This window comes from Meleagris gallopavo, chromosome 2 (genome assembly GCF_905368555.1).
Source record: "Meleagris gallopavo chromosome 2, MGAL_WU_HG_1.1, whole genome shotgun sequence".
Classification (NCBI taxonomy): Eukaryota; Metazoa; Chordata; class Aves; order Galliformes; family Phasianidae; genus Meleagris; species Meleagris gallopavo.
In genome coordinates, this window is record NC_139405.1 from 100528773 (window position 1) to 100550136 (window position 21364).

Consider the following 21364-nt stretch of genomic DNA (forward strand, 5'->3'; position numbering starts at 1 on the left):
CGAGCTGTGACACGAACGGAGAAGAGCCTCGCGTGTCAGAATAGAAAAATATTTAATAAAGTCATTCCCACATAAAGCCGCGTTTGTTCTTTGTGCAGTAAGACGGATGGTTCAGTGTAGAGACAGTCGGCTTTTGAAACGGCAGGCTTGTCGCTAAATAGAAATGCCGCTTCAGGAAAATGGTAGTAGAAAAATGTGTATAATTCCATCACAATAGTTTCAACTGAAGAATTGCGCCTCCAAGAAATGGCCAGTTTGACAAAATGCAATCATTTCCTATGGGACTGCAACAAGGAAAAGGGGCTCACGCAAATGTAATAAAACACTTTGCATGATTCAGAAATTAGGCTCAAAGAATGCTGTTACCTTAAGCCTTTCTTACAGAGGCTGAAAAAAGGTTGTTATTTTGAATCATTTCTATAACAGTGGCACTATCTGTAAGAGTGCAGAACTGGCAGTGTAGTTTGAAATGTCATACATACAAAAATAACCATTTTTGAAGATCCTTTTCTGAGATGCAGCAGACTGGGAGGGGACACAGTCCTGTCCTTCACTACGCTGAGCAGTGGCACAGAGGACAGAAGTTGTAATTGCTTCTTTCTTTGGCTTTCATACAATGCTTACACACACTGCACATCCAGAATCGATACTCCAGGATAGGGTCTCCTGTTGCAACACATACAGGAAGCTTCCCATCTCCGCTGTTTAAGAAGAGTCATGAAAATTAAAAAACATGGTTTTAAAAGAGTAAAATAATTTAAAAAAAACCCTACTTGTATAAATTTGTAAAACACCATAAATACCTTTAACTATGTCCTAATTGTGTGCTTACAGATACTTTGAAAAGTGCTGCTGTTCACCTATAAAATACTGCTTCTCTATTCAGGAATGTGCTTCTTCCTTCTTAGAAGCTATTACATCACGTAACTGTGTATGGTTAGCAGAGCCAAGTATGTAAATCTTCACACAACGGAATCCGAACAGCCAACAAATTAGGACCAGCTGACCCAATGACTAAGAGAAAAGCAGTAAAGGATATATAAAGGTAAGGTCCAATTAACACTGCACTACTACTACATTTATTCCTCCAAAGAATAAACATAAAAGCTATTAGTGAGATTGTGAGAAGTTTAAATGCTACTCACTGAAAATAAAATGGATTCACAAGCAATTTCTATACTCATATATTCCATGCTTTTAGCAGGAAACAGATGTCAGTGACAGCATTTGGGGTACAGTCACTCCAAAGAATTACATCTTATGACTTTCATATCCTGATTCTTTAACTTGCAGTACTCATCTCACACCACACAGATGTAGGTAATTCACAGAATACTGTACACATAATGGTTAAACTTGTTCACATTTGCATCATACCACAATGGTGATGCAAACACAGTAACATGATTACCTTAGTGGCACATGACAACATATTTAGTAAAGGTACTCTGTCCATGTATATTTCAAATTAAGATGCTACATCCTTCTGCCAGTTCCTCAATTCCCACTGCATATTTTCCTTCCCCAGATTACAATGGAACAGGCTGCCCAGAGAGGCTGTAGATGCCCCGTCCCTGGAGGTGTTCAAGGCCAGGTTGGATGGGGCCCTGGGCAGCCTGGTCTGGTATTAAATGTGGAGTTGGTAGCTCTGCCTGTGGCAGGGGGCTTGAAGCTTGGTGATCCTTGAAGTCCCTTTCAACCAAGCCATTCTATGATTCTATGATTCTCTCAAATGAAGCAATTTTTTATTACCTTTTCTATGAACTGGCTAACACCTGCCTCGTTCTTGCACAGCATTTGGTTTGAGCAAAGACTGCTCAAATGCTTACAGACCATAGCAGGGGAAAAAAAAAAAAAAAAAAAAAAGGTTAATATTTTTATATCATACATGTATAACTCACCTCTCAAGAACGTCATCCAGATCAGTTTTTTTGTTGTTCTTCGGACAATGTCTTGTGAATATCTCTAGAGCAAGATCTTCATATTGCTGCCTTTGCTCCTGGCTAAGAGTTTCCAAGGATTCTAGTTTAACAAAGGCTTTTGAACAAGTATCAAATGCTCTATTTGCACACGCACAGACAGCCAAAAGAGAATAGATTTCAACTGCAGGGATAATGTCTTCGTAATCTCTCAAATGAAGAGCTAAGAAATGAAAAAAGGAAAATCCAAGAACATCATTACATATCTCCTGAGAAATGCAAGCTTCTGTACAAAACAGTCACTATGGATTAGTATTTAGATTAGTGTTAGTCCTGCAAATAATTCCACTGGACAACATAAACCAAAGTTTTCACTGACATCTTTATAAAGCTGCATTCATGATTCAGCGTATTTCAAAAAATAAACAGAAATAAAGGAAAACGAAGTACATTTGAATGGCAACTGAAAGTGTCTTGTTGAGGTTGACACACTTTTCCCTCAAACACACTAAAAAAATCATAATAATAATTGAAAAAAAACATGCTAGAAGTATTTGAAATGGACCTCCATGACTTGGAGCAAGTAGAGGGCACTATTTATTTCTTTAACTCCCACAGATACTTTAAAAAGCTGTCTACAAGGATGTCCAACATGAATTTTAAAAAAAAAAAAAACTTGGGCAGAAAGAAAACAGTCAACAGAAGGTATAAAGAGATTGTCCAATTTAACCAGGTAATACTTGGGAAGTTACATTGCCATTGTATCCAAAAAGATACTTTCCAAGTATCTTGACTGCAGCCAGATTCAGCTACAGTTTGTTACATGGCTCCATTTTAAATTCCATGGATCTAGCAACAATAGAAAAATGTATGAACTGTAGATGAAAGTATGCGCTGTGCATGCCTGTAAAATTAGAGCAGTTTCTTTACATGCTTAGAGAAGAAATCCTACCTGTTTTAAGTGCTGCATCTACAGAACCTTTATAGATCTGTCTTTGTGCAAGTATGAAAAAATGGTAAGCTTCTGCTCCTCGCCAAGCATTGTCTGCAAAGCGATTCGTTGAAGAAAGGACATCTTCTTCCAGCAAACCCGCCAGAGCTGAAGCAGTCTGAAAGCAAAGCGGTATCACAAGTCATTTTTATACAGAAAACAGATACAGTGGGAAATGGTGATACATGAAAAGAACTTTTCTGTATTTGGTGATTATACCAACTGTTTGTGTTAACTGGAGAAAATATAAACACATGGACCTAAAATGGACACTGTTGGGCATTTTTAGACAGTGCATAAGCAGAGCATATGGTGCAGATGTGTATAAGTACATTATGTGCACATCTGCAGGCTAGTACGTACTTTGGATTAATTCTGCATTTCAACACCAGATCTCTTAAAACTTTGTTTAAACTCTTTCATTTGTGCACACAAAGATGAAAGTACAAGCATTAAAAAAAAACCCATCCATTTGCTTCCCCCATATCTGGAATAGTCTCCCTGCTACATTATAGCCAACTTAAACTAATCACAAAATCTCACTGTGAGATTGATAGTTATTCCTAAACATCAGTAAAGTGAGATTCTCAGAGGAACAGAAAATCTGCATTTCTTAGTATGATTTTTGTTGTTACAGTGAAAATCTCAAGAAGAATACATTAACCTCAGGCAGAAAAATATCTATTAGTACAAGTTATTTAAATGTTTTAAAACAGTATATTATATTGTTTGTTTTCATAGTAGATTTGCTTTAAAGAAATAAATAAAATCTTCATTCTAGGAAGAAAGAGTGTTAGTAAGAAATAACCTCATATTAAGGCAATTTTATTTATTCTGACTAGGCAGCATGTAAGAGTAAATGTATAGAACTCAAAAAAGGAAAAGACTCTACCTCTGAACCTTTAACTTTTCCTCTCTGTGCATTTTGCATTTGCTCATGGCATTGCTCCATAAGTAAAGCTGATAATACATAAAGCTTTTTAACTCGCAAAGGCTTTGTTCTTTTCTTTGCCTCTTCATCTGCAATCTGAAAAATCCAACATGAAGGAATTTATTGTAGATATATATACATATATATATATATATATATATATTGTAGATATATATAAGTATGTATGTATAAGAAAAATAACAATTCTCTTGGACAGCTACACACTTGTACAAACCTCAGAATTTATGCCAAAAACAATTTTGCATTTGAATGTAATAAGTTAGACTGCAAACAGAACTATAAATGAATGTCTCAGTGAAGAGTGCACATCATTCTTTACTTGTTTAGCTAACAACTACGTGAAGCCAGATATTCAGAAAGGATAAATCAGTGTAACCATTATGTTTGCTGACAGTAAACAAATATTTTTCAACGCTGTAGCTTAAGAAATACATTGCCTTCAATAAGAAGGATGCATTTCGAAAGTAACATAGATACAAAAAATATGTATTCACTATAAAAACTGCATAGCACTCTTACAGATTTTATAAGCCATTTACACAAGTCACTGCAGGTAAACCAAATATAGGAAAGATCTGCATCTTGAAAGCACAAAAGCATTTTTCAATCGAAGAAAGAGATACCAAAATTTAACTGGTACTTCACAACATTATTATTCTTAAAAACAAAGAGATAAAACCAGCATAAAACAATGCAGACGTTGCATCCAGGCTGGCTTGCTGTAACCCTTTAAGTAGACAACGACCTTTCTGAGGTGCAGTTCATCTCATTCGGAATAGATGGTCTCAAATCAGATGGTTTGTGTCTGAAATTCTCTTCATCACTGGCTAAAGAGAACATCTCTAACTTAAAGAATTACCCTGGATATCTTAAACTTTAGAAATTGATTCATCCTGGCAGTTCCTGTTTAATGGTACATTCCTGTACATTTTTAACAACAAGATAACCTCAAGAAAATAAACAGCATGGAAATAACTGAGGTTTTGGACTACCTTTTGATACCTGATATAAAAATAAAATCCGCAATACCTTGAACATGAGCTTAGCAGCTTCAAAGAAGTAATTGGCTTTACGATAGAGTTCTATTGCATCAAGGATTTTATTCTTTTCCAGTAAATGAGTTGCATATCTTGCTAACAAGGATCCAATCTCTTTCATGTTGTGATTTTTAGCCAGCTCCACAGCTTTATTCCACTAGAAATGAAAGCAAACAAAGATGAATCTACATTTTTCAATATACTCTGAGAACAAGCTTTCTTGTGAATAATTCACAACTGTGCACAATACTTCATTACTACTTAGAACAACTCTACTGTACAATTCAAGTAGAATTCAAGCAAATAGCATCATTGCCAATCATGTGATGCAGGAGACTTGTGAAACAAATTCTGGACCTTGGTCCAAAACCACATAGAAAGCAGTTGCTTCTGCTTTGATAAAAGCTTTGCAAAACCATTGCTGCTCATAGTTGGATATGTGAATTTTAACACTTGGATGTTATTGAAACTCAGACTCTCAAAAACATGTCTAAAAGAGCACGTCAGTTTATGAGCTCAGTGCATAAGCAAACTTCTACACACCTCATTTTTGTCCATGAATTTTCCTGTCTTCAACAGTTTGGCTACTGTGTTTGCCCACAAAGTTGGCAGCACTCAGAAGCCCAGCTCAATCTCATATCCAATACCTATCCATAAGGTAGCAAATTGTACACATAACACCACCATTAACCAGCCCTGACATTCACATAGATTTCCTCATTGCCATCCTCAGTTTCTCTCATTTGTGTTGACACAGCACACGTACAAATCATACTAGGGAACAGCTCTATCCGTGAACATGCTGACAGTTTCTCAGACCAGCTCTTTTCCAGCTACATCCCAGTGCAGCCATAAGTAATCTGCATCTGTAGAAGGAAGGAAAGGGGATACAGAAGCTTCCTAGTTTTCCTCCCAACTGCATCAGGAGGCAGCACTGACTTGAGCTAAGCCTAGCCCTACAAAAGCCACAAGGCCACATACTTCTGTATGCTGAGCATGCTTACCACAGAGTAGCACCGCTGTAAATGCACATACCACTGTTCCTTTGATGGTCTAGCACTCATTTCAAATAACTGGCTTATGAATCAAAGTATAAATTTTCCAGAAGTCACGAAGAATCATCTGATGCTTAACAAGGATTTGTATTTAACTGGGCAGTAGGATAAAAATCTGAATGGTTAACTGGTATTGCTAAAGCACATCAATTACTGTTGTCCCACCTGGTTAAGATGTACACAGGTATCTACTGCATCCTTTGGTCGATTACATTTCAGAAAGGCTGAAACAGCTTGTTCACACATCCCCACTCTCACAAACATATGAGCTATATCCTGAAAAAAAGCAACAGCACTACATTAAATTAATTTCCATATTTTTCCTACATTGCAAAGAAACTACAACAGGTATGTTTTTTTTAGTTTAATTCCAAACTTTGGATAAGAAGGTTGTTTGTTGCATGGATGCTGTGAATACAACATGTGCAGTTGTAAGTCTTCCAGGCAGAATGCTACTCTCACACACTCATTCTGGAAATACACATTGGTTCTGTATTTAAATAAAATACTGCTTTAAAATTTCCTAATCACACTAGAAGGACTGTGTTCTTACTAGATATTGTCCACTTCACAAAACTTTGCTATTACAGATTAAATAGAAAATGCAACGTCTTGCTTTATTACACCTACTGATCATGACATTAAGTTAATGTGTTTTACATTTTTGAAGCACTGTGGAGTAATCAATCATATTATAGTTTTAAATTAGCCACTGCACAGCAAGTCATGAACTTCCTTCCTTTCAGCAAGGTATCTCGAATTTTCACTGCACGTTAGCATTCCTACCAGAGTTACCATGTGAGAAGTTAAACAAGGAAGAATTTTGAGGGGAAAAAAAATAGTGCATCGTAGATGACAAAATGAAGGTTTAAGTATCCAGCTACAAGGATTAAATTCTCAGTGAAGCATAGCTATTTTAGAGACAAATGCCAGCAAACTGTAACTTAGCAGTGTGACCACAGAGCCTGATGGCTAATCAGATCTATATGTGGAAGTGGCCAATAATGGAATGATGGAGAATGAAAACAGTAATATTTCAGATCAAAACCAAAGTAGAATCATTATGCTTAAATAGGTCATATATACTGCATTCCACATTTTGTTCCTTCCCAAGATGGGATACTTTAAATAAAAAGTTGAGCATAAGACAATGAAAAAAGAAATACTTCTTGCTTACAGGGAGTAACTTATTATTCTCTGGAAGTGAGTTAGCCAGATTCTCTAGTCCTTGGTAGTCCTCTAGCATGTAGTAACATTCAGCTAAACGTTCCTGGTTCCGTCCTTGTACATAATACTGTACAGCATTTAACCTAATAAAGACAAGACATAAATGTGGTATAATCAGACATACGCCAAACTTCAAACTGGGTAAGCCTTTTGTGTCTGTAAATTTAAAATGACCTTTTAAATGGGTAACTTTGCTCAAGATCTTTAGTAACTAAAGTTTCTTTTTCTAAAATGCACTAAGATGCACTACATATTTTGCTTTTCAGAAATCACTACACTGAAGTAGCAGTAAGATTCATTTTCTGACTCACATAAGGTTAGGATGCCAATGAACCTGAAAATTGTATTCCCACATCTGCACAGATCATGCCTGATAGTCAACAGCAACTCACAACAAAACTGAAAGTTGAGCACCTCTGTACTTTAAAACATGAGCACTAAGACCTCCAAGACCAACCCCTTCATTGCCTAAATTATCTAGAAATAAACTTACAGAATCTACTCACAAGTTTAACTAATAGGGGCAAAGTCTTTGTGGTAGTGCATTTTGCGTAACTATAATAATGAGTGGAGCTTTGGCAGAATGTTCTGGATGCTTACAGTATACTTAAGCTTAAAAAGTAACAAGAAAAGTGTATGAATGTCTCATTGCCAGTTATTAACTACTAAGACATGACTTCTCAGTTAAGTCCCAACTGCAAAACAAGTTTTGGAGAAATACCATTTGCATGCAGTTCTTAATACATTCATGAGTACTCAGTTTTGTCAATGCCTGGAGACATATCCAGGTCAGACAGATCTCTGGACCTTCTCAAATGCCCCAGATTTTAAATGTTCTAGAAAATCTGTGGTTTTGAAATTCACTGTTATTTAGTACCTTTTTTCCTGTTTGTTTTTTAATATCCTACACCCATGCTAGTATCACTGTCTCTGCAATGGATTTTGTTTGTTTTGTTTCCCCTCCCTTCCTCCCTCCTTCTTTGAAGTGACCAGACTTCTGGCAATACTGAGATTTGGTTTTTCCTTTATTCTTTAGATAGTTGATCAACAACTCTCAAATGTAAAGGCTGTGACAGAATCATAAAGGTCAGAGTTAAATCTCATCATTACAAAATCATCCAACGTATTACTCTGACTTTCCTGATACCTGTCCCTTCTCATAAGGTAAGTTTTGTCATCAGCTTTATCATTTCCTTTGCTCCTTACTAGTTCCCCTACATAACATACCATTTCTGACGGTCTGCAAAATAATCTCCAATAGCATTGTGTGCTTGTTCAAGAAGGGCATCATCTGAGTCACCAGAGCCAGTTTTCAGTAGCTGCAGTACTCGAAACCAATCTCCTAGTTTTATTCGTAGTCCAATGGCAAGATCTCTGACATAAACAGGAAATAGTAGGAAAAGACAAAATAGATAACAAAAAAATCTTGAGGTAAGGGTCCAAAATTGTTTTCACATTCATAATCCATACTGCAGTGATCACAGTGATCCCTGATACTTTGTCCAATTTAAACTATGTTCCAAGTAAATAAATGAACTCAAGAGAGCTCATAAATTACATCATACAAATATACTTTCCTATCAGTCACACGACTGCATGAAGTACACTGAATTACAGTTGGCAATTCAGTTGCCAAATGTCAGGCCTCCTCTTGCTCTGTATACCTTTCATCTTCCACTGTTGAAAAGCAGAAGGGCAGGGGAACAGCCAAGGGGAAGGAATATGAATGATGAAGGATGACATCTAATAAGATTCATTTCAGAGACTCAATTCAAGATGACTCTGAAAGAAGGAGAAAGACTTGGGAGTAATCTTTCCTTTTTATTATTCATGCACATTTATGTGACCCATTCTGCATCTGTCTAGCACATTTTTCCTACCATGTAATACTGAAACTGTTCTGTGTGAAAATGCAGTAATTCTGCATGTGGATAGAAAATAAGTGGGAGAGATATACAAACCCCATTTTAAAACGCTCTAAATTTACCAGTGAGCTGAATAATGAGTGAGATACCAAGTCAGTGCAGTCTGTTAAGTAAAAACTTCTATCAAAAACATTTAGAATTGCATTTGAAAAATATATTTCAGCCTAATCTATGGTAGGTCTTCATCAAGAATTTTCTAGTGGTGAGTAGACACACAGGGCAATATGGAATTGTATGCTTGTAGCTGGAGAATAAGACATTCTACTGCTGAAGAAATCAACAACAACAACAAAAAAGGTCTGCCTTTGCCTTCTACAATTCTATATGAATCAAATATCTCCTCAGTCACATGTCAAAAAATGTCGTTTCTGGAAATCAGCATTTCTGGGCAAGTGAAGGTCTTACAAAACAATCCACCTCTCCAAAACAACATACTTTCATGGGCTCGCTGTATGAAAACTTTTCCATCACCAGGATCTAACAGGCACCTTCCTCCACCTTCTGCTTTTTCTCCTTCTCCATTTCATACTGGGGAAGAGGGATGTTCCTCATTCTTACATCATAAAAGAAGAAAAACATTTTCCTCCAACATTCCTTTTTTTTTTTTCATGACTTCATTAATCAAAGCTTAAACATTTCATCTATTCAGAAGCTTGGACACTGTGTTGGGGGACATGGTTTAGTGAGAACTACTGGTGATCAATGGATGGTTGGACTGGGTGACCCTGTGGGTCTTTTCCAACCTTGATGGTTCTATGATTCTGAGTGATTCACATGTCTCTTCATGTCTGATCATCACCTTCAGCCTGCATCACACAACTGCTGCTTATTACAGAAAAAGGACAATGAGGAATACAGTGCTAAACCTCATTACTTAGCATTAATTTATATTTTTCAGTAATACTGTCATTTAGTTTTGTTCTTGTTTTCATTCCTCAGCAAAAATTCCACTGGCCCACAGTCCTTCTGTCTCTCCTAAGATTAACGTTAATTAGAAACTTCATTGTTTGCACATGTAATTCAAAAGAATGCGTACTTGGCAATTAGCTGAGAGCAACAATGCATAAATTAAATAGAAATTTTAAGACTTTTGTTTGTATTTTTGGATTCCCAGATGAAACATCTACAAAATATTTTCTAAAAACATCTAGAAAAAACAGCACTACTTAGAGCAGCTCAGAATTTTCAGATGATCTGGAACACACTGGTTCACATAAGGGATTGCTTACATATCAATATAACAAAGTTCTTCCCATCTGATGTTGTTCTGTCTTTCCAGCAACTGGTGAAGAGTCCTCAGTGCTAAACCAGTCATTCCTTATAAGGGTATTTGTTTTCCAAGACATTTTTTTCTTTATTTGCTGCTGAGATGACAACATGCAATTACCTTCTGTCCATATCCAGATACATTCTTTCAGCTTCTTCAAATCTGCTGAAATAGGCTGCCACTTCTGCTTGCTGCATTGACTCGCTCTGCAGGTTGCCCAGACGCTTCACAAATTTAATACCTTGATAATCCTTGCAGCGCACAAAAGCTTGTTCAGCAGTCTGCAGATCTAGCTTCTGAAGGGCAGCTTCAGCCAGGAGACGCCTGTGTGAAAAACAAATGCAACACATAGAAAAGCAGCTGTAAATTATATGTCTCATGAGGAGCAGCTGAGAGAAGTGGGATTGTTCAGTCTGGAAAAGAGGAGGCTCAGGGTAGACCTTACTGCTCTCTACAATTGCCTAACAGGAGGTTGGAGCAAGGTGGGGGGCCAGCCTCTTCTCCCAGGTAACAGGAATAGGATGAGAGATAATGGCTTCAAGGTGCGCCAGGGGAGGTTCGGGTTGGGTATAAGAAAATATTTATTCTCCAAAGCAGTGGTGAGGCACTGGAACAGACTGCTCAGGAAGTCACCATCCCTGGAGGTGTTCAAGAACCACGGAGACGTGGCACTAAGGGACATGGTTAGTGGGCATGGTGGGGATGGGTTTATGGTTGGACATGGTGATCTTAGAGGTCTCTTCCAACCTTAATGATTCTATTTCTCTAACCCCTGAGATATGGGACATTAGCTAGATTTCCAGAACTGTTTTCACATGTTTATTCCTACAAGTTTGCTGTGCAGGATTTAAATTCAGTTTAATAGTCAAGTTTAACTTGTTAAACCGTTTAACTAAGTTATTTTCCTCAGATTATTTCATTTTGAAAGGATATCACAAATTATGATTGATGTACCCTCCCCATTCTCACTTCTTTCCTTTAGAGCCTGTCCGAAATGGTCTGTGCTTAGTTATGCATACTTAGGAGGAAAAACCTCTTTCTTGCCTTCTAGAAAAACATACCACGTAGCCTGAAAACACACCAATTCCACAAGAGGCAGGGAGCCAGGCTTGCAGGGGGACTGCAAGGTTCTCTTCAGGTCTTACATCAGCACTATAAAATGCCTCTGTAGATGATTCAGCTTCAATGTAACAACATTCCCATTTAGAACAGCAGCCCTTCAGATTGCAGCAGAGTACTGCTACTACTTAGCGTTATTATTATTATTTTAAATAATGATTCTCATTAAATTGTATGCTGGTTGGCTGCTCTTACTTTGAGGGGTGTTTTTTTTTCCACTTGGATAGTTAGATTTGTCTGAAAAAGAAGACTACAAAAGAAAGAAAACATTTAAACAAAGAAAGTTGGCTTATTATGAGATTTTTATTTTATTTTACCAAAGTCTGGGATGTGGATTATCTTCTATGAACTGGGAAGATTCCTCAATCCCAACTGCTTCAATCAGTGCTCGACTGTCTCGTAATGAACGAATCTCAAAGTTGATGATGTAATCTTTGTTAGGGCGTTCAGGATTCTAACATAATGAATAAAGAAATACATTTTTGTTCTGTCACGTTTACTTTCACCCATCAATGATACCAACTGTTCAAATCACTTAGACACCAACTATTCCCACAAAATAGAATTCATTATACTTACCTTTAGTATTTCATCCAGAAGAACAGATTTGATTTCTAAATCTTCAAAGTTGCAAATATATCCAGAAGTTTGTATAGGTTCCTTAAAGTAAAACAGTTAAAAAGGAATTAACCTGTATTCTACTTACATTCTAAACAAATCTATTAATATATGTAAAAAGACTTCCCCCAAAGTAGGATTTGACTGCTTTTCCAACAGGAAATATAAACATTGGTGTTACTGACAATCTCATATACACAGACATAATTAAAAATCCTGGTATTTATAACTAGATTATGAGAAAAAGAGAAAGGAACAATATCTGGACTCGCCCAAACCACACATTATAGAAATACCTTTATTAAAATTGGCTTTACTGTTTCTAAAGCATATTATTATTTCCAGGAGCATAATTTCTATAAGTGGAAGACAAGGATAGCAAGCATTTTTTATTGATAGTTTATTTCACACTTATTTCATCTTAAACAAGACCCTCACATCAGAGTTGACGAGATATTGAGATGTCCAGTTATTTATTTATATGAAGTTTATTGATATCAAAATACTTGATTAAACAGCAAGCATAAAAATAATTCTATTCAACACAGAACCATTATCTTAGAGTGAACTTGTAAACTGAGTAGTTTGTTTACATTTACCTCTGGATCCAAGTTTCTGAAAACATACATTCTTGTTTTCTCCATCACTGCAAACAAATCTGGATTATCTTTGGCCCATTTCATATCCCAGACATCTTTGCGTTCCAGTTTGAGCTGTTCTCCAATCACTTGCTGCCCAGTACTGCTTGTTACTCGTGCATCCAAGTCAAAGAAAGTCAAAACACCTGAAAGGTCTATGATAGCAACACGGCTACAGAACAGGGGAGAAAAAACAACAACAACAACAAAAAAAGAGTAATAAAAGGACAGCTAAGTAACACTATTCAAAGCTGTACGTCTGAAATAAGTTTCCTGAACTGGCACACTCAGGCCAAATTTCCCTCCAAACTAACTCCATGGTTTCAGCAAGATGCCTGTGATTTTCATTGATCTGTACAGCAGAGAGAGACTAGAAACATGGAAAAGAGGCCTTCATTTTCTCCTACTGGATTTGGGCCTGGACTGTACCGACCCATGCCTGTTTTTCATCCAGCACTCTGAAGATGCTTCGTACTTCAGATAAAAACCTTAGTAAAAACCTGTTTAGGTTCAGCTCCTGACTAAACTGTTTTCTTGACAGAGCCTAAAATTAAGAATTTAACATATATGCTTTTCATTATTTACTAGGAGGCAGATTCTTAAAAATACAGTGCAACGATCCAGAGTGTTCATCCCTAAAACAGGATTTCTAATATTACTACTAAGGATATTATTCTAAGATAATAGTATGTATAATCCAATTAATCTTTGACATCATTTAAAATATAGGGAAAATACAATTTCTAAAGGGTTACATTTGAAAATTTACAGTTACATACATTATCAGTGAATGACAGTAGCCTGTATTTACTGTCAGTCATTTACTGCAGTGCTCTTAAATATTTTTCAATATTGGAATGCATTTAGACAACCTTAATCTTCATTATAATTTCAAAAGCAACCCAATTAACTTCAAAAACCTTGTGAATCTGAGTATTTTCCACTAATACAAAATCATTTAGGAAGATAACAGCTTAGGTTCAAAACAAAACTAATGCAGATCTGGCTTGGTCATGTAACTTTTTAAGTGAATCAATCTATTTTTGGTCTATAAATGAAGATATCTACACTTATGTTATGAAGTTTGTTTGAAATTATAAAGTTGTTTTGAAGTGATTAAAATTGTCTTATGAGCATTCATTAGTGGATTTTAGCCTTTTCTGTCAAGATCCTCTAATTCTCCTGGGGGCAGGGGAACCAAAAGCACTGTTAAACATTAATGGTTGTCTACCAAGCAGAATGTAGCTTCAGTGCTGGCTTAAGAAAAGCTTTAGCAGGAAATCCTGCTAGGAGTTTTGCCAGCAACTACAGTTTGCAATAGTGGAAAATTAATACGGGACGAACAAAGTTTCTAAGCATTAGGAGGATAGAAATAAAAAGAAACCTCAGAGATATGAAGTTTCATGTTGTGACGTACTTTCATCAATTCCTGACCTCAAAAAGCTTGTGTTTGGTTTATCTTTTAACAGAAATTTTCCCTTTTGTGTTTCCTTACAGACTTTAAAGAGTGTAGTACACAAGGAAGCTTTATCAACTCAGCCTCTTACAGCAGCCTGGCCAGTAAGAAATGAAGAAACCGTTAATAGCCAATAAATTAAGTAATTTATATTGAAGTAAAATTAGTGCATCATTACTAATATTTTCGCCAAATGCAGTGGTTTAGTTTAAAATTGTTTGCCTTTATTAGAAGCAGACCTGTATCTTACCTAGAGTTGCAGTTCAAAGACAGCTGATGTGCCCGACAATTCAGGGTATATTTCTGAATTATGCCAACATTAGGAAGACTGTATCTGTGAATAGTGCCAGATTCTCTTCCCTAGAGAAAAGCATTTTATTTTTTTTTAATTTTTCTATGAATAAACAGCTTAACAAGGTTTTCTTTATATGTTGTTCTAGACTAAAGAGTTCTTGGATGAGTGGCTGAACCAATGTGGGAAGAGGCAACATCATCACTCTGGAGTTCTTAATCCTGTTATTTCAAGAAAATAATTTCTTAAGATGCTACAAGTTAAAGATCTGCTTAAATAAGATGTTAAAACATAGTCATGTGGAACAGCCCACTCAGGTTATTTTACCTGCAGCTGAATGCTTACTTTGGAAGATAGTCAATAATTTTAAAGGTAGCCCAAACATCATTCCTTTCCTTTTTTTTCCCTACCCAATTCACCTGGAAAGATCCTCCTTGCCTTTCACATCTTTGACTTTTTTCATATATATATATACCCTATAAATTAAAAAGCAGATTTGGCTATAAGAGTTAGAAAGATTTGACCACTGTAACACACATTATTGTATCAACTAATGACTTTCACACTGTCTCCATCTGTTTTCTTTCCTGTGTCTCAGTGGTTTTGTCTAATTCATTCAAAAGATGTTAAAAAAAAAAATCACTGGAGTAGGAGCATGGGAAAACATTTTAAATATGACTGCTCGTGACTTAACTGCACAAGAGTCCTGCCTACAAGAGCAAGTGGCAATTAGAAGTTGTTGTAATCCCCTAACTTACCACAAGTAGTATCTTATCAGATGCTGTTATTGCACAAATTGGATCTCTTGTTCCCTGAAAGCAAACAAACACCAACACTTGTTTTAATACTGCAGTAGGAGTGAACCTCTACAGAAAAAAAAAAAAAAAAGTTATGCTTAAATATCCAAGAATGCTGCCAAGTGTTTACACAAAAAGGGGCTATCAAACTTTATCACTGTACAATAAATGGATGGTTTATGATATCAGTAGCCTTTGAAAACATGGAAGGAAACATGGTAACAGTAAGAGCTTCCTTCTGGAGCCCATTAATTCTCCAAAATACAGAATACACTTTTTCCCTGCATTCTATACAGTTTGATGTACATTTCTAGTAATACATAATGATACAGTAACATTTTACTAACCAGAAGCAACACTAACATTTTTGTACAAAAAGTAGAAGAAAATAAAAAGACCCATTAACAAAAAACCTAAGCAAATATATACAGCAATGCCAGCTACTACTTTCAAGCTACCAGTGATATCATAATAAACAAGTTACAAACAAGGCTCACTTCAACAGCTTTACTGTAATCAAGGTGTCCATCTCCAGATCCTGAAGGAGTGTCATCAATATGATAAATCCTGCAGGGAAGGAAGGAGAAAAAGTGCCTCTGAAGAAAGAAGGGTCATTTTTAATAGAATACAGGTATCTTCAAACCTGGAGAAGGAATCACTGTAACAAGATAAAAAAGTATAAAAGCTAAGCCTGTTCTTGTGTTCCAGTAGTGCTTTCCCCAGGAACTCTGCTTTCAGCTGATACAGCCATGGTACTTGCTTTCACCTTCACTACACGATGGCCCATAATGTCAGCTCCGTATGACCTACAATCTTTCATTCTGCAACAAGAAGATCCTGCAAATGATCAATCATCTCAGCTGTCTCCTTTCAAATATTATATTTTCCTTATGCTCTTTTCCATTTCTTAGGAAGAGTTTCACTATCACATCCACAAAACTTACACATTACTATATTCAAAACTTTATCAAAACTCTTCTGCCTTAAAAAGTAGCCTTAAAAAGTAGCATTAGAAAGAGAAAATTAATGTAACATGAGCATAGAGTTATTATATGAAGTAACTATTTTGGATGAGCAGATGATGACAACTTTGGCTTGTTTAGTTTGAGAACAGGCCATACAGGATTAGAGGCCAAAGATACAGCAGGCACAAATGTATTTAGAGAATAGCTGGACAGAATATGCCCTAACAGCCACTGACACAGAAGTAATTATTAAAGTAATCAGAGTGAATATAATTGCTGAGAAATTAAGGATATAGAGAAGACAAAAACCCGTATACATCAGACATGCAGCTCTGTAAGGAGGCATTCACGGGTAGCAAACAGTGACAGTAAGCAGAAAACTAATTGAAAAAAAGTCAAAGAGATCTGGATAGTAGCTATGCATTTGTAACGATAAACTACACTTAACAATTTTGAGTAGGAAAACAATAATGAGGAGTTCATACTTTAGGTATGGGAGAATCCACTTTTATCAAAATCATATTTATGCAAAAGAAAGAACATGAAAAAATCTGGAGACAAACCTTTCCCTGCCTTCTTTTCTGGTCCGTGCTACCTGATTAATCTCCATTGCTGTGAGCTTCTTGGCGACACGATATTGCCAGATGTAAAATGCTTCTTTGGAAGCTGCTATCACGTGTGTTCTGGTCATTGTGACAAACAACGGCCCTGTTATGAAATCCAAATGGTTGTAAAATTAGAGCAGCAAGTACTTTCACTGCTGCCTTGTTCAGACAAATAAAGAAATTCTTTCAAGGCACTGCTTTTATAATTAATACTTTTCTCCCCATTATTCCAGCAGCTTTCCTTTTCCTTAATGCGAGTCCAACTCCCCTGCAATGAACAGAGACACCACAGGTAGCTCAGGATCAGGCAGCCCAGGGCCTTATCCAGCCTTGCCCTGAATGTCTCCAGGGACAGGGCATCCACCATAAAGACAGGTAACCTGTTCCAGTGCCTCACCACTCTCACTGTAAAAGATTTTTTCCTTATATTCAACCTAAATCTGCCCTCTTTAACCTTGAAGCCATTTCCCCTTGTTCTATCACCACAGAACCTGCTCAAGAATCTGATCCATTCCTTCCTGTAGCTCCCCTTCAGATATTGAAAAGTATCCAGACATCACTGCATAGGGAAAGCCAAGGCCCTTTTTTACTTTATCCTTAAAACCATTTAGAATGCACGGCTAAAGGCAATGTCTCATTCCTGCTGTCAATGTTTGGTGGATACAGGCACTCAAAGCATTACGTTCTTCTTTATACTACTGTCTTGGTTCTATCATGGCATTTTCTTTCACGTTTTTTTGATTTGTGAAAATCTGAATCAGCACATAAAATACATAGAAAAAAAAAAAAATCAGAAATCAATAAATAAATCCCTCAATGTCTTCAAACTCAACGCTTAAATCAGTATGCCACCAGACAAGCTGAGCAAATTTCATTTTATAGCCCTGTTAGTGAAGTGTGTCGCAGATAACATGGTGTAAGCACAAAATCTAATTGTTTTACAATGAATCTCTCCACTTTTTCCTTATATTAGCACAGGATGGAACTCTGGGGGGTGCTATATGCCTGCCATAAGGTAGAACAGTACTATGATGGACTGATTGGTGAAGACTGGTTGAACATTTCTCTGAAACCAAGAGGATTAAGATAAGCTACCTAACAGCTGTTTAATACTTTTTAGTATAAATGTCAGTACTGGATGAGAAGGCTTAGAGGCAATGCTTAATGTGTGAGCAGTAGCATAGATACAGCACTTCTTTACATTTCATGAAATCAACGTATTTCATTTACCTGTAACACAGCTCAATAATTAGTTTTGTGCTCACACCTGAAGAATACAGTCTCAGATTCAATAAACAAATTCAGAAATTCTGCGTATTTGCTGTAATTCTCTTATTAACTTGCAGCTGTATCTGCCATAACAACCAAAACTGAGCTGCTTTCCACCCAACAAACCCTCACACTTCCCTGCCACTTTTAATCAGCTCTAGGAGTAGCTTAGCCACAGAGTAAATTGGATCAGTTTGTTGATTGATCTGACTGAAAACTAATCCCAAAATTAAATAAATAAAGGATTAAGTTGGATTAAATAGAGAATCACAAATGACGGAGCAAACATAAAAGAGAGCAGGAATAAGAAGCTAACACGAGGGGCATGAACCTTCTCTTCTTTGCAACAGCAGGGCAATTAGAGTTAGGTTTAAGTCAAATGTGAAAACACAGGGAGAGGGATAACATTATACACAGCACAGAGAGTCAATAGGATCAGATTGATTCAAACAAACATCTGGGAGAGATGCATCTGTACATGGGAACTGACCTTTTTGCACAATTGCTACATAATTAAAACTGGACAGAAGTGGGATGCATGGAGTTTTCTTCTAGAATTCATTAAGCGTTTTGGACAGTCACTGAACAAAGACTAAAACAAACAAACAACTCATGCAGAAATGTCTATGAGTGAAGAAATAAAACATGGATCTTCCTCTTCCCATTCAGGGCTGAGCCACTGGGCTACACTGCTTCTAAAACGACTTCCATGTTGGCTGCAAAACAGCATAGCTTCTGAAGAAAAGGATATGTCCTTCATGGGAAGGGAAAGATGCTTACTTCAGTTCTCTCATGCTGAGGAAGATCTAGAATCCCTTTCTAGGCAGTTAGTCTAACTACTTAGTTTCCTAACTATTATTCCTATTACATTTTAACAGCACTTACCCTTTGGAACTTAGGCATCAGTCCCCTCTAAAGAATTTGTACTCTTAGTCATAAAGTGAGAAAAGGAAGCACCTTAAGTCAGAAGTAGGCAAGATAATTGGATACTCCTCTGCTCAGCATTTCTACCACACAGCAGCTTTCCACGCTAAGTGCAGACTTCTTCAATTCTGTAGCCCTTCCCACTGATTTGAAGACAGCTAACTTCAGTATTAAGGTCCTGATTTTGCAGAATTTGAAAATATGTACAAAAAGCATCTGGACAGGTGCCTTACTTTTCAGTAATCATATACTTAAAAGGATTTAACATATTATGCCATTAAAACAAAAGCAACATATAAAAGAATGATACTCTAAGTTTCCTCTGACCCTTCTTTCTCTTCCTCACTCACTTCTCTTCACTGTTCCATCTTAATACCTCCTCCCTGAAGGAAAGAAGCTTTGTATTTTAGAAACAGAAAACCCCTGCTTTCATGTCTAATCTTCTGGAAGAATAGTAGGTAGAAAAGGTACTTGATCCATGACTGTATTATTCTGCTGCATGAAAAAGCTGAGACACTTTTTAGTGTCTAAACTAGGATACAGAATCACAAGAGACAAGTAATCCCACTTAAATCTGATGGAAAGGAAGCGATCTGACATGGGAGAGTAAATTGTTTTCACATAAGCCTGTTCACATCTGCAAAATCCAGAGAAACCATAACTAATTTAGTCCAAAGAATAACATCTACCTAACTTCAGACTTTGATTAAAATTTCTCAGGAGGTGTTAGCTCATGAAGAGAAGAAAATCATCAGGCAACAGCAGGGACAGCTGAACTGCACATGGAACAGCTTACAGTCCAGCAAACTAAGGAATTCCAAAATTCAGTTACAGTTCACTTTTAAACAATCAGCTGTAAATAAAAACAATTCAAGTGCTGTTTCAGTCACCATTAAGGTAAGTTAGGAAGGAGGCAAGACAGATGGAGGCAAGGCTGATGTCCCACACCCAGCAGTGAGGCATTTGGACAATGCTCTCAACGGCATACTTTAACTTTTGGCCAGCCCTGAAGTGGTCAGGCAGTGGAACCAGATGATCTCTGAAGGTCCCTTCTAACTGAACTTTTCTGTCACAACACAGTCCTGACTCTGCCAGCTCTCTGCCTTTAGTCACCTATGTGCTGATCAGGCTGTTCTGGGCATTACACTTAGCATTAGTACACGTGTGAAAGATGGTAACATAACAATGTCAGTGCTCCTATGCACATGTAAGATGATATAACCCAGTCTGAGTGATATTTTCTTAGCAGAGACCATCTGTTGTGTTTCCATTAAAAAGATATTATAAAACAAGGTATTTAACCATCTGTAAGTTATATTTAGCTACTCACAAAAGGACTTGGACAGAAAGCCTGCAAGCCTATGTTGGTTAATTTTTTGGTAGGATGGGATATAATGCCAGTCAACGAAGAGAAAATCAATTTAAAGGCTAGCAAACATTAGCTGCTCTGAAAGACCCTATAAATACAGCAAACAAAGGAAAAAAATGCATTAGACAAAATAAAGAGGAAAATTAGGTAAAGCTTTAAGGTGTAACCATCCATCAGAGCCTACAGGCAAACATTAGAAAGCTAATGATATAATTTGAAAACCAACAGAATAAAGGGAACAATCAGTATTTTTTGTGAACTCATCTTAAGCTACTGGTTTAGAGCCAAACAATGTAAGATTTGCAGTTCCTGAGGAAGAAAGGAACAGTGCATGATTTCACAGCTACTTTGTCATTAGAAGATTAGTATTGCTTTTTAAAAATAATTTTATAAACTGTTATGAAAATTAACAATGCAAATTGTTAATTGTGTTTTAACACACATTCTCAGATGCATTATTGAAACACTCTGTCAACTACTTAACATTCTTATTAGAAATCTTTCTTCTTCAGTACCAATTTCCTACCAGGCTGCAGCCCAGGAGCCCTGCAGGATACCAAAGACTCATGAAACAAACATTTGTGCTCTGTAGGGTTCCAGGTGTTTGCTATTCCAACAAGAGGCACTCTGGCAAAAGCAGAGTTACTGTCTGTTCAGTATGTAATAACTGACAAGGTCACTCAGAAAAATGTAGCTCAAACTCATGGTAGTCAAAAGTGCTCACTTAAAAGAAGGCAGGAGCTGGTCTGTTGCAGAACTTCCTATTATATCAGAAGGCATTTTTCATAAGCATTTGTGAAATATCAAATAAAGTAACTGCCTTAGTGGTTTTAAAACATACATGAAGGACTGTGATTTAAAGTTTGACATAAAGCTTCAGAAAATATTCTAACTATTTGTTTTGAACTCCACGTAGCAATTTTATAGCTTGATTAAAAA

The 21364-nt window shown here is 36.7% G+C and overlaps 1 protein-coding gene and 1 long non-coding RNA gene across 4 annotated transcripts in view; one reads left to right on the forward strand and one right to left on the reverse strand.

The window, feature by feature from the left end:
* WDR35 (WD repeat domain 35) overlaps positions 1 to 21364 on the reverse strand; it is a 37714-nt gene that overhangs the window by 491 nt on the left and 15859 nt on the right. For 2 of the 3 annotated variants that reach the window (XM_010707967.4, XM_010707966.4), the window contains 16 exons: positions 16822 to 16966; positions 15791 to 15860; positions 15255 to 15308; positions 14455 to 14564; positions 12710 to 12920; positions 12072 to 12152; positions 11810 to 11946; positions 10494 to 10697; positions 8409 to 8555; positions 7132 to 7264; positions 6120 to 6230; positions 4892 to 5056; positions 3803 to 3937; positions 2872 to 3028; positions 1902 to 2142; positions 34 to 701 (listed from right to left, as the gene is read on the reverse strand). In XM_010707967.4, coding sequence (XP_010706269.2) covers positions 554 to 701; positions 1902 to 2142; positions 2872 to 3028; positions 3803 to 3937; positions 4892 to 5056; positions 6120 to 6230; positions 7132 to 7264; positions 8409 to 8555; positions 10494 to 10697; positions 11810 to 11946; positions 12072 to 12152; positions 12710 to 12920; positions 14455 to 14564; positions 15255 to 15308; positions 15791 to 15860; positions 16822 to 16966 — 2249 coding nt within the window. In that variant the 3' untranslated portion in view covers positions 34 to 553. Of the gene's footprint in view, positions 1 to 33; positions 702 to 1901; positions 2143 to 2871; positions 3029 to 3802; positions 3938 to 4891; positions 5057 to 6119; positions 6231 to 7131; positions 7265 to 8408; positions 8556 to 10493; positions 10698 to 11809; positions 11947 to 12071; positions 12153 to 12709; positions 12921 to 14454; positions 14565 to 15254; positions 15309 to 15790; positions 15861 to 16821; positions 16967 to 21364 lie in introns of those variants that run through there. The other variant, XR_014881658.1, reaches the window with a different exon arrangement.
* Positions 688 to 17073, forward strand: LOC104910009 (uncharacterized). The gene is made up of 4 exons (XR_792732.4): positions 688 to 1045; positions 8218 to 8345; positions 14246 to 14308; positions 14645 to 17073. It is a non-coding gene; the product is annotated as an uncharacterized LOC104910009 (long non-coding RNA).